The sequence below is a fragment of the Camelus bactrianus genome, chromosome 7 (genome assembly GCF_048773025.1).
Source record: "Camelus bactrianus isolate YW-2024 breed Bactrian camel chromosome 7, ASM4877302v1, whole genome shotgun sequence".
In the NCBI taxonomy this organism is placed as follows: Eukaryota; Metazoa; Chordata; class Mammalia; order Artiodactyla; family Camelidae; genus Camelus; species Camelus bactrianus.
The window spans coordinates 9,810,497-9,823,909 of NC_133545.1; the positions used below are offsets into that span (position 1 = coordinate 9,810,497).

General features: G+C 36.1%; 1 protein-coding gene across 1 annotated transcript; it reads right to left on the reverse strand.

Moving 5' to 3' along the window:
* Positions 1-8,123: 8,123 nt before the first annotated feature.
* Positions 8,124-9,227, reverse strand: LOC105068019 (olfactory receptor 2A2-like). The gene has a single exon (XM_045517866.2). It carries the CDS (start codon positions 9,054-9,056, stop codon positions 8,124-8,126), a length of 933 nt encoding a protein of 310 aa, XP_045373822.2. The 5' UTR covers positions 9,057-9,227.
* Positions 9,228-13,413: the final 4,186 nt, after the last annotated feature.

The window sequence follows — 13,413 nt, forward strand, 5'->3', positions numbered from 1 at the left end:
CTTCACTTGCAGCTCCACACAGGAGCCAGGGCTGCCATGACCAAGAAGAAGCTTAGCTGTTAGGTGCTGAGAGCAGCATCTGAGAGGGAGGGGGTAGCCATCCCTGGTGATTGCACAGGTGCTGCATCAGAGATAGTTGGGATTTCTGACGGTGGCCAGATAGTCACAGCCCATGCCCTGATCCCCCCTGAAAACCCACAGCAGCCCCTCTTGCTTCAGCACTGCTCCCCTCTAGGGCAAGTGTGCCTGTGCTGGGACGAGGAAGAGCACACACTTAAAGGGAACTGAGTCAGCTCAGACTCAACCCCAGGGCTTCTGCTCCAGCAACTTGGGACTTGACCCCACCCCTGGGAGGGTGATGATGGCCAGGAACCAGAAGGGAAGCCCTGCCTCACACTTGGCTCCAACCCTAGCCTGTATCTGTGAGTCCATTTCTGTTTTGTTTTATATATATATTTATTTCATTTTTTTAGATTCCACATGTAAGAGAAAACATTGAGTCTTTGTCCCACTTACTTCACTAATCATCATAATCTCTAGATTCATTCACATTGTTGCAAATGGCAAGATTTCATTTTCTATGGCTGATTAATTTTCCATTATATACATATATACATGTATATATCTTCTTTATCCATTCATCTGTCGATGGACACTTAGATTATTTTTATTTCAGGGCTATTGTAAATAATACTGCTATGAACATTGGGGTGCACATCTTTTTGAATTAGTGTTTTCCTTCTCTTTGGATAAATTACTCAATGGTGGAACTGCTGAATTGTATGGTAGTTCTATTTTTAGTTTTTTGAGGAACCTCCATACTGCTTTCCATGATGGCTGCTCTAATTTACACTCCTATCAATAGTGTACTAAGGTCCCCTTTTCTCCATATCCTCACCAACACTTGTTATTCCTTATCTTTTTGGTGATAGCCATTCTGACAGGTGTGAGGTGACATCTCATTGTGGTTTTGTTTTGCACTTCCCTGATGATTAATGATGTTGAACGTCTTTATTATAGGCCTGTTGACCATCAGTACATTTTCTTTGGGAAAAAAATGAGAATTCAGGTCCTCTGTTCATGTTTTAATTGGATTTTTTATATTAAGCTGTATGAGTTCTTTATATATTTTGGATATTAACCCCTTATCTTAAATATTGTTTGTAAATATCTCCTCCCATTCAATAAGTTGTTTTTCATTTTTTGATGCCCTTTGCTATGTAAAAGCCTTTTATTTTGATTGGGTCCCATTTATTTACTTTTACTTTTGTTTCCTTCCTTCCTTTTACTTTTATTGCCCAAGGAGACAGGTCCAAAAACTATTGCTAAGACCTATTTCAAAGAGCTTACTGCCTATGTTTTCTTCCAGGAGTTTTATGGTTTCACATTTAAGTATTTAATGCATGTTGAGTTTATTTTTGTATATGGTGTGAGAAGGCAATCCAGTCTGATTCTTTTGCATGGAACTGTCCAGTTTTCTCAACACCATTGATCAAAGAGACTGTCTTTTCCCTACTGTATATTCTTGCCTCCTTTATCATGGATAAATTGACCATATGTGCATAGGTTTATTTCTGGGTTCTCTATTCTGTCCCATTGATCTGTGTGTCTGTTTTTGTGCCAGTATCATTTGCTTTGATTACCAAAGCTTTGTAGTATAATCTGAAGCCAGGGAGTGTAATATTTTTAGTTATGTTCTTCATTCTTAAGATTGCTTTGGCTATTTGGGGTCTTTAGGGGTTCCATACAAATTTTGGATTATTTGTTCTAGTTTTGTGAAAAATGCCATGATGTTTTGAGGGATTGCATTGAATCTGTAGATCACTTTGGGTAATATGGACATTTTAACACTATTAATTCTTTTAAACCATGAACATGGGACACCTTTCCATTTATTTCTATCATGTTGAATTTATGTTATTAATGTTCATAGTTTTTGGAGTACCACTCTTTCACCTCCTTGTCTAAATTTATTCCTAGGTATTTTATTCTTTTTGATGCAGTCATAAATGGGATTTTTAAAATTTCTATTTCTGATAGCTCATTATTAGTGTATAGGAATGAAACAGATTTCTATGTATTAATTTTGTATCCTGCAACTTTAATTTACTAAATTAATTTATTGGTTCTAATAGTTTTTTTGGTGGAGTCTTTAGGGTTTTCTACATATAGTATCATGTCATTTGCAAATAGTGACAGTTTTACTTCTTCTTTCCAGTTTTGATGCATTTTATTTATTTTTTTCTGATTGTGGCAGCTAGGACTTCCAATACTATGTTAAAAAGCAATAATGAGAGTGGGCTTCCTTGTCATGTTCTGATCTTAGAGGAAAAGATTTCAGCTTTTAACCATTGACTGTGATGTTAGCTGTGGGTTTGTCATAAATGGCTCTATTTTGCTGAGGTCTATTTCCTCTGTATCAACTTTGTTGAGTTTTGATCATAAATGGATGTTGAATTTTGTCACATGCTTTTTCTGAGTCTACTAAGATGACCATGTGATTTTATTCTTCATTTTGTTAATGTGGTGTATCATGTTGATTTGTAGATATTGAACCCTCCTTGATTTCCTAGAATAAATTCCACTTGACCATGATGCATGATCTTTTAAAAGTATTACTGAATTCAGTTTGCTAATATTCTGTTGAGAGTTTTTGTATCTATTTAAATTGTATTAACCATGGGTAATGGCCTGTAATTTTCTTTTTTGTAGTGTGTTTGTATGATTTTGGTATCAGGGCAATGCTGGCTTTGTAGAATGAATTTGGAAGTGTTTTGTTCTTTTCAATTTTTTGGAATAGTTGGGGAAGAACAGGTGTTAACTCTTCATTAAATGTTTGGTAGAATTCCCCTGTGAAGCTCTTTAGTCCTAGATTTTTGTTTGTTGAGTGCTTTATTTACTGCTTTAACTTTATTGCTAATAACTGATCTTTTGAGATGTTCTATTTCTTCTTGATTTAGCTTGGAAAATTACATTTCTAGAAATTTTCCATTTCTTCTAGGTTGTCCAGTTTGTTGGTGTATAACTGTTCATAGTATTCTCTTATAATTTTTTTTCTTTGATATCATTTGTAACATTTCCTATTTCAGTTCTGATTTTATTTATATAGGCAATCTTTCTTGTTTTCATGATGAGTCTGGCTAGTTTTATTAATTTTGTTTACCTTTTCAAAGAACCAGCTTTTAGTTTAATTGACCTCTTTTATTGTTTTCTTTGGTCTCTATTTCCACTCTGATCTTTATTATTGCCTTCCTTCTACTAATTTTGGTCTTTGTTCATTTTTTTCTAACTTCTTTAGTTATGAAATTAGGTTGTTTGAGAATTTTCTTTTCTTGAGGGAGCTCTATATTGCAATAACTTTCCCTCTTTAGCTGCTTTTGCTATGTTTCATAGATCTTGAATAGTTGTATTTCTATTTTCATTCATTTCAAGGTATTTTTTTGATTCCTCTTTTATCTCTTCATTGACCCATTGGTTTTTGTGGTAGTATGTTGGTTAGTCTCCTTGCGTTTGTATTTTTTTCTAGTGTTCTTCCTATAACTGATTTCTAGTTTCATACTGTTGTAGGTCAGAAAACACGCTTGATGATTTCTGTCTTCTTAAAATTACTGAGACTTGTTTTGTAGCCTAGCCTGTGATCTATCCTGGAGAATGTTCCATATACACTTGAAAAGAATGTGTATTCTTCTATTTTTGGACAGAGTGTTCTGTCGATATGTTAAGTCCATCCGGCCAACGATGTTATTTGAAGCCATTGTTTGTTTCTTTGTTGATTTCTGTCTGGATGACCTATTGATGTAAATGGGATATTAAAGCTCTTGCTATTATTCTATTACTGTCAATTTCTCCCTTTATGTCTGTTAATATTTGCTTTTAAATTTAGGTGTTTTTATGTTAGTTGCATATATGTTTACAAATGTTATATCACCTTCTTAAATCATCTCCTTTATCATTATATAATACCCTTGTCTTTTGTTATACACTTTTTTAAAAGACTGTTTTGTCTGATATGAGTATTGCTACCTCAGCTTCTTTTCATTTCAGTTTTCATGGAGTATCTTTTTCCATCCCTTCACTTTCAATCCCTTTGTGACTTTAGTTCTGTTGCAAGTCTCCTATAGGCAGCATATAGATTGGCCTTTTAAAAACCCATTCAGCCATCCTATGTCTTTTGACTGGAGCATTTAGTCCATTTACATTTAAAGTGGTTATTGACAAGTAACTACTGCCATTTTGTTAGTTTTCTGATTGTTTTTGTAGGTCTTATCACTTCTATCCTTCTAATCTCTTCACTTGCCATTTGATGATTTTTAGTGTTATGTTTGGATTTCTTTCTCTCTGGTGTGTGTGTGTGTGTGTGTGTGTGTGTGTGTGTGTGTGTAACAATTGTAGGTTTTCAGTTTGTGCTTACTGTGAGGTTTATATATACTGACCTATATATATTTCTTTTAAAGTGATAGCTGTTTAAGTTCAAACACATTTTAAAAGCTCTAGATTTTTTACTCCCCTTTCCACAAGTGTTGTGTTTGGGTATATTTTACATCTTAATTTGTATTCCTCAACTGACTATTTTAGTTATAATTGATTTTACAACTTTTGTCTTTCAACCTTTATACTAGCTTACTTAAGTGATTGATCCACTGCCTTTACTATATATTTACCTTTACCAGTTAGATTTTTTTCTTTTATATATTTTCTTACTTCTTGTTTGGTTCTTTCTTTTTCACCTGAAGACCACTTAACATTTCTTGTAAAGTTGGTTTAATGGTGATGAACTCTTGGTTTCTGCTTGTCTGGCAAACTCTCTTTCCTTCACTTCTGAATGATAACCTTCCAGGATAGAGTATCATTGAATACGGGTTCTTCCTTTCAGCACTTTAAATATATCATGCTATTCCCTCTGACCTGCAAAATTTCTGCTGAAAAATCAGCTGATAGTCTTATGGAGGTTCCCTTGTATGTGACTGTTTTTCTCTTGTTGCCTTTGAAATTCTTTTTATCTTTAAATTTTGCTATTTTAATTATGATCTGTCTTGGTGTGGACCTCTTTGAGTTCATCTTCTTGGGACTCTATGTTTCCTGAACCTGGATGTCTGTTTCTTTTATGTTAGGAAACTTTTCAGCCATTACATCATCAAACACATTTTCTCCTCCTTTCTTTCCCTCTTCTCCTTCTGGGACCCCTATAATGTGAATGTTAGAATGCTTATTATTGTTTCAGAGGCCCTTAAACTATCCACATTACTTTCTTTTCTCTTTGCTGTACTGACTGAGTGATTTCCCAACCAGAGTCTATTCTGTCTTCCAGGTCACTTATGCATTTTCTGTATCACCTAATGTGCTGTTGATATTTTCTAGTCTATTTTTCATATCAGGTACCATATTCTTCAGCTCTGATTTGTATTTTTTATATTTTCTAATTCTTTTTTGAAGTTCTCACTGTGTCCCTCTATTCTAGTCCTGAGATCAGTGAGCATTTTTATGACCATTGCTTTGAACTCTTTCTGAGGTACTTATCTCCATTTCATTAGGGTTTTACTTTTAGTTTTTATCATGTTCTTTCATTTGGAACATATTTGTCTTCTCATATTCTTTGACTTTGTCTCTGAAATTAGGCAAAATAAATGCCTACTCCAGTCTTGAAGTTGTTTCCTTGTGCAGGAGAATCCTTATGCAGTCTCCACGTGCCCATTGTCTTTGTGTGAGAACTGGATGTAAGGCAAGTATAGCCTGAGGCTTTTTGCGGGGGAAGGGGCATGCTGGGGCCATCTCCTTGCTTGGGGTAGAACTAAAGCCAAGGGTGAGTGGGGTTAGAGCTGGAGTCTGATGCAGGCTGAGGCTTCTTCTGGGTCACACTAGGAGCAACTGCCTCAGCAAGGGTGGGAGGGGCTGAGTCCAGGGGACTAGATCCAGGGCTTATCATGGGCTGGGGCTTCCCTTGAATCACATTGGCACCACCAGTTTGGTGGTGGGGGCGGGGGATGGAGCCAGAGGGATTGGGGTCGTTTTGGCAGTCTGGCCAGAGCACAAGGCACTTTTTAATTTGCTGCCTTTGCACTGGAATTGGGAGCAGTCAAGTCCATGTGTGCACCCCTTAATAGGGAAGTCAAGATTTCCTATAGCCCTGAGGTTCTCTAAGTCATAAGCCTTGTTTACAAAACCAGCAAAGGGAGCTTGTCTTCCTGGTGCTGGACACCAGGGATGTGATACCCAACATGGTGCTTGAACTCCTTGCTCCTTGGGAAGGATCCCCATCTTGTCATATCCCCCTCCTCTTCCAGGATGCCCCCTGGGGGTGTGGTCCCCAATAGATCACTTTTCTTTCCCTCTTACATGTTTGGTGTGTGCTTTTTTTTTTTTTTTTTTCATTATACAAAAGTTGTTCAAGAGCTGTTCTTCTACTTCAGTTGTACAAGAGTTGTTCAAGAGTTGTTCTACTTCAGTTTGCCCTCAAAGAGAGCTCTTCTTATGCAGTTGTAGCTCTGGTGTGTTCATAGGAGTTGATGAGCTCAGGGTCATACTTTGCCATCATGAACCGGCCTTTCTAGAAATTTTTAAATGTACAGTTTGGTGACTTGGGCAACCATCATCAACATCCATCTCCAGAATGTTTTCATCCCAAACTGAAATTCTGCACCAATTTAATAATAACTCTCCATTCTTCCCTCCTAGTCCCTTGTAACTACAATTCTACTTTGTGTTCCTATGAATTTGAATATTCTAAATATATCTCTTTGTCAGTCTAGCTAAGGGTTTGCTAATATTTTGAATTTCTCAGAAAACCAATTCTTGGTTTCACTGATTTTTTTCTACCAATTGACTGTTTATCCTATTCTCTACTTTGCTTATATATGTTCTAGTATTTATTACTTCCTTTCTTCTGTCAACTTCTATTTCTGGTTCAAATGTAAAGTGACATTGTTGATTTGCAATCTTTTCTCTTTTTAAATGCATGCATTTGCTACTGTAAATTAACTTCTCAGTACTGCTTTGGAAGCATCCCTTTTCTGGTATGTTGTGTTTTATTTTCATCTGTTTCCAGCTAGTTCCTAATTTCTGCTCTTGAGCCTCTCTAGTGAATTGCTCAATTCAGTTTCAGAATTTCTGTTTGGCTTTTTTTTTTTTTTAGTTTTTATCTCTGATATTTTCATTTTCTTCATGTATCATGTTCCTCATTTTGTTTAGTTGTCATCTGTATTCTTTTCAATTACTAAACATTGTTCAGATGATTATATTGGTTTCTTTGCAAGGTAACTCATAAATCTACATTTCCTTAGGATAGTTTCTTGAGATTTATTTTGTTCCTTTGATAGGTCCCTGTTTCACTGTATATCTTGTGAACTTTGAGATTTGGGCTTTTGGAAAAACAGTTACTTCTCCAAGTTTTTACTGATTGAGTTTGTGAAGATCTTTAGCAATTAGCCCTGCTAGAGATTCTGAGGATCTCGCCAAGCTTGTCTGGGGATGTAGTTTCTCTGAGACAGTGCGTATATTTTCCTGGTAAAAGAGGTTGCCCTGATTTTTTGTTTGTTTGTTTGTTTTTTTCTGAAGCCTGTGAAGACTTGCTCCCCCTGGTGTTTCTTTGATGTTCTACACTCCTATACAGCTGTGCAAACTTTGATTGGTTGCCCTTTTTATCAGTGGCCCCAATAAGGAACTAAAAAACTGCCATGTCCATCAGTGCTGAGTCAGGAAAGGGAAACAACACTCTCTGAAAACCTACCAAGTAGTATGCATGGTCCATTCTTCTCTTTCCCTCTTGGGGGAGAGTTGAGATTTGGGAAGTTTCTTCTGATCCTGACATACTGGGCCAGGGAAGGGAAGTAGTTATGGGCAGGTAAAATGCCATCAAAATGTCTAAAACCTTACTGTATCTCTTCTTGCCTTTGTGCTTGTCTGAGGTGCTGCAACCTATTGACTCCTTCTGTTTCCACAAAGGAAATCTGGCCTATATATTGTCTCCACTGAGGAATGATGGCTTAGGGATTCATATTCTGCCATCATGTTCATGTTCTCTTGGGTAATTAAATCATGCTTCTTCCTGGGGAGTTTTCTTGATTTTTTACAGCAGCAGTCACATCTCCTAAGGGGAAAAGTCCACTGGACCAAAATTTTACCCTCCTTCACATTGTCCTCTGTTTATGGAATACTCTGTGGAAGGCAGCCTTCACTTGAGCATTCCTTAGACTGTAGACAAGGGGGTTCAGCAGTGGGTTGAAGAGGGTGTAAAACAGGAAAAGGATTTTCTTCTGCTCATCTCGTTGACTACTCTCTGGGACCAAGTAAACCACCATGGCTATGCCAAAGTAGAACCCCACCACACAGAGGTGGGAGGAGCAGGTAGAAAAGGCTTTCTTGCGGCCCTCCTTGGACTGGATCTTCAGGATGGCCCAGAGGATGTGCACATAGGACACCAGCATCAGGGAAAGGGGCCCAACTAAGATAAACACACCTTCAGCAAAGAGGAAGATGTCATTGATCCAGATTTCACCACAGGTCACTTTGAGGACAGACTGAATTTCACAAAAGAAGTGGTTCACCTTCTGGGGCCCACAGAAGGGCAATCTTAGAAAGAGACTTACTTGTACTAGGGCCATGGAAAATGCACATGCCCAGGAAGCGACGGCCAGGACCGTGCACACTCTCCAGTTCATGATGACAGTGTACTGGAGGGGATGGCAGATCGCCACGTACCTGTCATAGGACATCACCACCAAAATCAGGCACTCTATAGAAGCAAAATTCAAATTAAAAATCATCTGCATTATGCATAAGACAAAGGAGATCGTTTTTCTGTGTTTCACTAAATTTGCCAGCAAATTGGGCAAATTGCTGGAAGCATAGGACATGTCAATGATGGCCAGATGAGAAAGGAAGTAGTACATGGGGGTGTGCAGTCTGGGGTCCAGGCAAATGAGTCCCAAGATCATGCCATTTGCCAGCAGGTTGAAGGTATATAACAGGGAGAAGATAACAAAGAGGAGCAATTCCATCTCTTCACTGAGCTGGAATCCCACCAGGATGAATTCTGCGATCCATGACTGGTTGCCCTCCATTCCTAACGACAGTCTGTAAAGAACTGAAGTGTGATGGAAAGGTCAGAGGCAGACATCAATGAAAAGTAGAGTTATTTATTTGGGGTGAATCAGAGGAAGTTTGTGTTCTTGTCCCTAATACACTGAGTATTTTTTTTGGCCAATATTTCTTTGCCTTTTTTTTTTTTTACCTTTTCTTGAGAAGTAATTCAACTTTTGAGATAAATGTCAGAATTATAAACCATACTAGTATATACATTTTACCAACTTATTTTTCATATTTGCCTTATTATTTTCTAAATACGTCCATCATATTTTCTGTAGACTGCATAATAACCAAGTGCAACCATATTCACATACTGGTAGTTTATTCCTAAATTCTTTTGATTTTTCCCACAGTAACAAGGATATTCACTAATCTGTTCTCAGTATAATTACCAAAATCGAGAGATGTAACATTAACATGATTCACTAGTCTAAATACACCATTTTCTGCTTGTGAAGTCTAAGGTTCAAGTTCAATATCACATATAATACTCATTTTCTCTAAGTTTAAATAATTGCTTAGCCTTTCTTGCCGTTTTGCTGATATTTTTGAAGAGTACGAGTTCTTGCTTTGTATCATGTCCCTCATTGGGGTTTTGCATTGATTGTCCACGTTTTAGTTCATATTAAACATTTTTGGCAAAAAAAAAAAGAGTCCTTCTTAATGCCTTCCATTAATACACAGATAATGTTAATTTGTCCCGGTATGGATGGTGTTAATGTATATCATTGGCTAAGGTTGTGTCTCCAAGATATTTCCATTAGAAAATTCTTAATCTGTCATTTTTAAGTACTTTCTTCTTTCTGGCTTAACAAATTGTCTTATACTTACCTTCAAGATCTCCCACTTCAGCTTGGAATCAGTTATTTCACTAAAATATCTGTTCCCTTTCAAAGTAATATCTGTTTATTAGGTATTAAACAATTTTTTAATCATAATTATTGCAAATTTGATATCTTCAATTAATAGGGTAGTATATAATTTGGGACAGCATATAAATTGTTAAAGAGATAATGGATTCTTTACCCATTTAATCCTAATACATCTATACTGACTTCTTTTGGAGAGCCAAATCTATTTTACTAGGTTAACGTTACTATCAAATCAAATATTCTCAATATTACATAGTAGTTTTTTTGGAAAAAGTAGATTTAGAATCCCAAAAATCTTCATTAATTATCCAGCTTACTTTGTTTCTTTGTTTTTCTTAGTATTTGGACAATTATAGTCTCTTGGAAATTTTAGACTTATATATCAAAATTTCAATAATCTGGTGCATTGTGTTCATAAAGTGGCATCTACATCATATCTAACTTTTACATCAAGTTTTCTCAATAGTTTTAGAAAAACATGAAATTGATAAATCATTAAAGAGATAATACATATGTGACACATTCAGCCAAATGTTTGCATTGTTAATAATTTGTGTATATAGTTTTCCATTATTCACTGTACAAATATTTTCATATACATTATTAAAATTATATAATATAAACAGTGTTTTCTCTATTCATTTTATTTAGAATAATATCATGTACATTTTCCTTTTCAAGTACTTCTCTGCAACATACATTAAACATATGCACACTATTTTTTGCACATGAATATTTTATACATGACCTTCTAACGAGGTTGGTGCTACACAGTTCTACAGTGACTAAATTTTACATGTATATTTTTGCATAATATTTTATTATTTTCTTACACTAAATGCCAGGACATGAAAATTCTCGGTCAAATCTATCTACTTTCTTTCTTCCTGTCTTCCTTCCCTCCTTCCTTCCCTTCTGCCTACCTATATATTTTCAGATTGCCTAAATAAATTTTCTCCTTTCCAATAAAGGCATTAAAACAATAGCAGCTCAAAGGTTTGAGTGATGGGCATATGTGGTTCTCTACCCAGTCAGCCCTGTAACTGAGCTGGGAAACTTTAAGCTCTTTCTCCAACTCTGAGCAGTGGGACTGGGACTCATTATATACTACGTTGTGGTAGGGCAAGTATCTCTATCAAAACAGTAATCCTGAGTCTCATCAATAATCCACTTTCCACACAAAAACTACTAGAGCTGATCAAAGAATTCAGCAAGGTAGCAGGTTAAAAGATTAATGTTCCAAAATCAGTTGCATTTCTTTACACTAACAATGAATCAATAGAAAAAGAAAGTAAAGAAACAATCCTCTTTAAAATAGCACCCAAAGTAATAAAATACCTGGGAATAAATCTAACCAAGGAGGTGAAAGAATTATACACAGAAAACTATAAACCATTGATGAAGGAAGTTAAAGAAGACTTTAAAAAATGGAAAGATATCCCATGCTCTTGGATTGGAAGAATCAATATTGTTAAAAGGGTCACACTGCCCAAGGCAATCTACAGATTTAATGCAATCCCTATCAAATTACCCAGGACATATTTCACAGAACTAGAACAAATCATAATAAAATTTATATGGAACCATCAAAGACCTAGAATTGCCAAAGCATTACTGAAGAGAAAGAAAGAGGCTGGAGGAATAACTCTCCCAGACTTCAGACAATACTATAGAGCTACAGTCATCAAGACAGCATGGTATTGGTACAAAACAGACATATAGACCAATGGAACAGAATAGAGAGCCCAGAAATGAACCCACAAACTTTTGGTCAATTAAGCTTCAACAAAGGAGGCAAGAATATACAATGGAATAAAGACAGTCTCTTCAGCAAATGGTGTTGGGAAAACTGGACAGCAGCATGTAAAGCAATGAAGCTAGAACACTCCCTTACACCATACACAAAAATCAACTCAAAATGGATCAAAGACTTAAACATAAGACAAGATAGAATAAACCTCCTAGAAGAAAATATAGGCAAAACATTATCTGACATACATCTCAAAAATGTTCTAGAACAGTCTACTCAAGCAATAGAAATAAAAGCAAGAATAAACAAACAGGACCTAATGAAACTTACAAGCTTCTGCACAGCAAAGGAAACCATAAGTAAAACAAAAAGACAACCTACGGAATGGGAGAAAATTTTTGCAAATGAAACAGAGAAAGGCTTGATCTCCAGAATATATAAGCAGCTCATACGACTCAATAAGAAACAACCAAACAATCCAATCCAAAAATGGGCAAAAGACCTAAACAAGCAATTCTCCAAGGAAGACATACAAATGATTAATAGGCACATGAAAAAATGCTCAATATCACTAATTATCAGAGAAATGCAAATCAAACGTACAATGAGGTATCACCTCACACCAGTCAGAATGGCCATCATTCAAAAATCCACAAATGACAAATGCTGGAGAGGCTGTGGAGAAAGGGGAACCCTACTACACTGCTGGTGGGAATGCAGTTTGGTGCAGCCACTGTGGAAAACAGTATGGAGATTCCTCAAAAGACTAGGAATAGACTTACCATATGACCCAGGAATCCCACCCCTGGGCTTCTATCCGGAAGGAACCCTACTTCAGGACGACACCTGCACCCCAATGTTCAAAGCAGCACTATTACAATAGCCAAGACATGGAGACAGCCTAAATGTCCATCAACAGATGACTGGATAAAGAAGAGGTGGTATATTTATACAACGGAATACTACTCAGCCATAAAAACTGACAACATAATGCCATTTGCAGCAACATGGATGCTCCTGGAGAATGTCATTCTAAGTGAAGTAAGCCAGAAAGAGGAAGAGAAATACCATATGAGATCGCTTGTATGTGGAATCTAAAAACAAATAAACAAACAAACAAACAAAACAAAGCATAAATACGAAACAGAAACAGACTCATAGACATAGAATACAAACTTGTGGTTGCCAAGGGGGAAGAGGGTGGGAAGGGATAGACTGGGATTTCAAAATTGTAGAACAGATAAACAAGATTATACTGTATAGCACAGGGAAATATATACAAGATCTTATGGTAGCTCACAGAGAAAAAAATGTGACAATGTATGTTCATGTATAACTGAAAAATTGTGCTCTACAATGGAATTTGACAAAACATTGTAAAATGATTATAGATCAATAAAAAATGTTTTTAAAAAATTCACTTTATTTATTTATTTATTTAGCAATGCATTTTTTAATCAATTTTCTTTTCTTTTACCCATAGTCAATTTGCAATGTTGTGCTCATTTCTGGTACACAGCACAGTGACTCATTTATATTTCATATTCTTTTTCATTACATGCCATTACAAGGTATTGAATATAGTTAGCTGTGGTATACAGTAGGACTTTGTATATTGTAAAATGACTATAACTCATAAAAAATGTTTAAAAAAATCCACTTTAGATGACAGCCTAGGGAAGTTTCTAAGAAATAACTATATTGCAAAAC

What these genes read in the sequence shown, in the direction of transcription:
- LOC105068019 (XM_045517866.2), bottom strand. Translation starts at nt 9,056, where the DNA reads ATGGAGGGCAACCAGTCATGGATCGCAGAATTCATCCTGGTGGGATTC.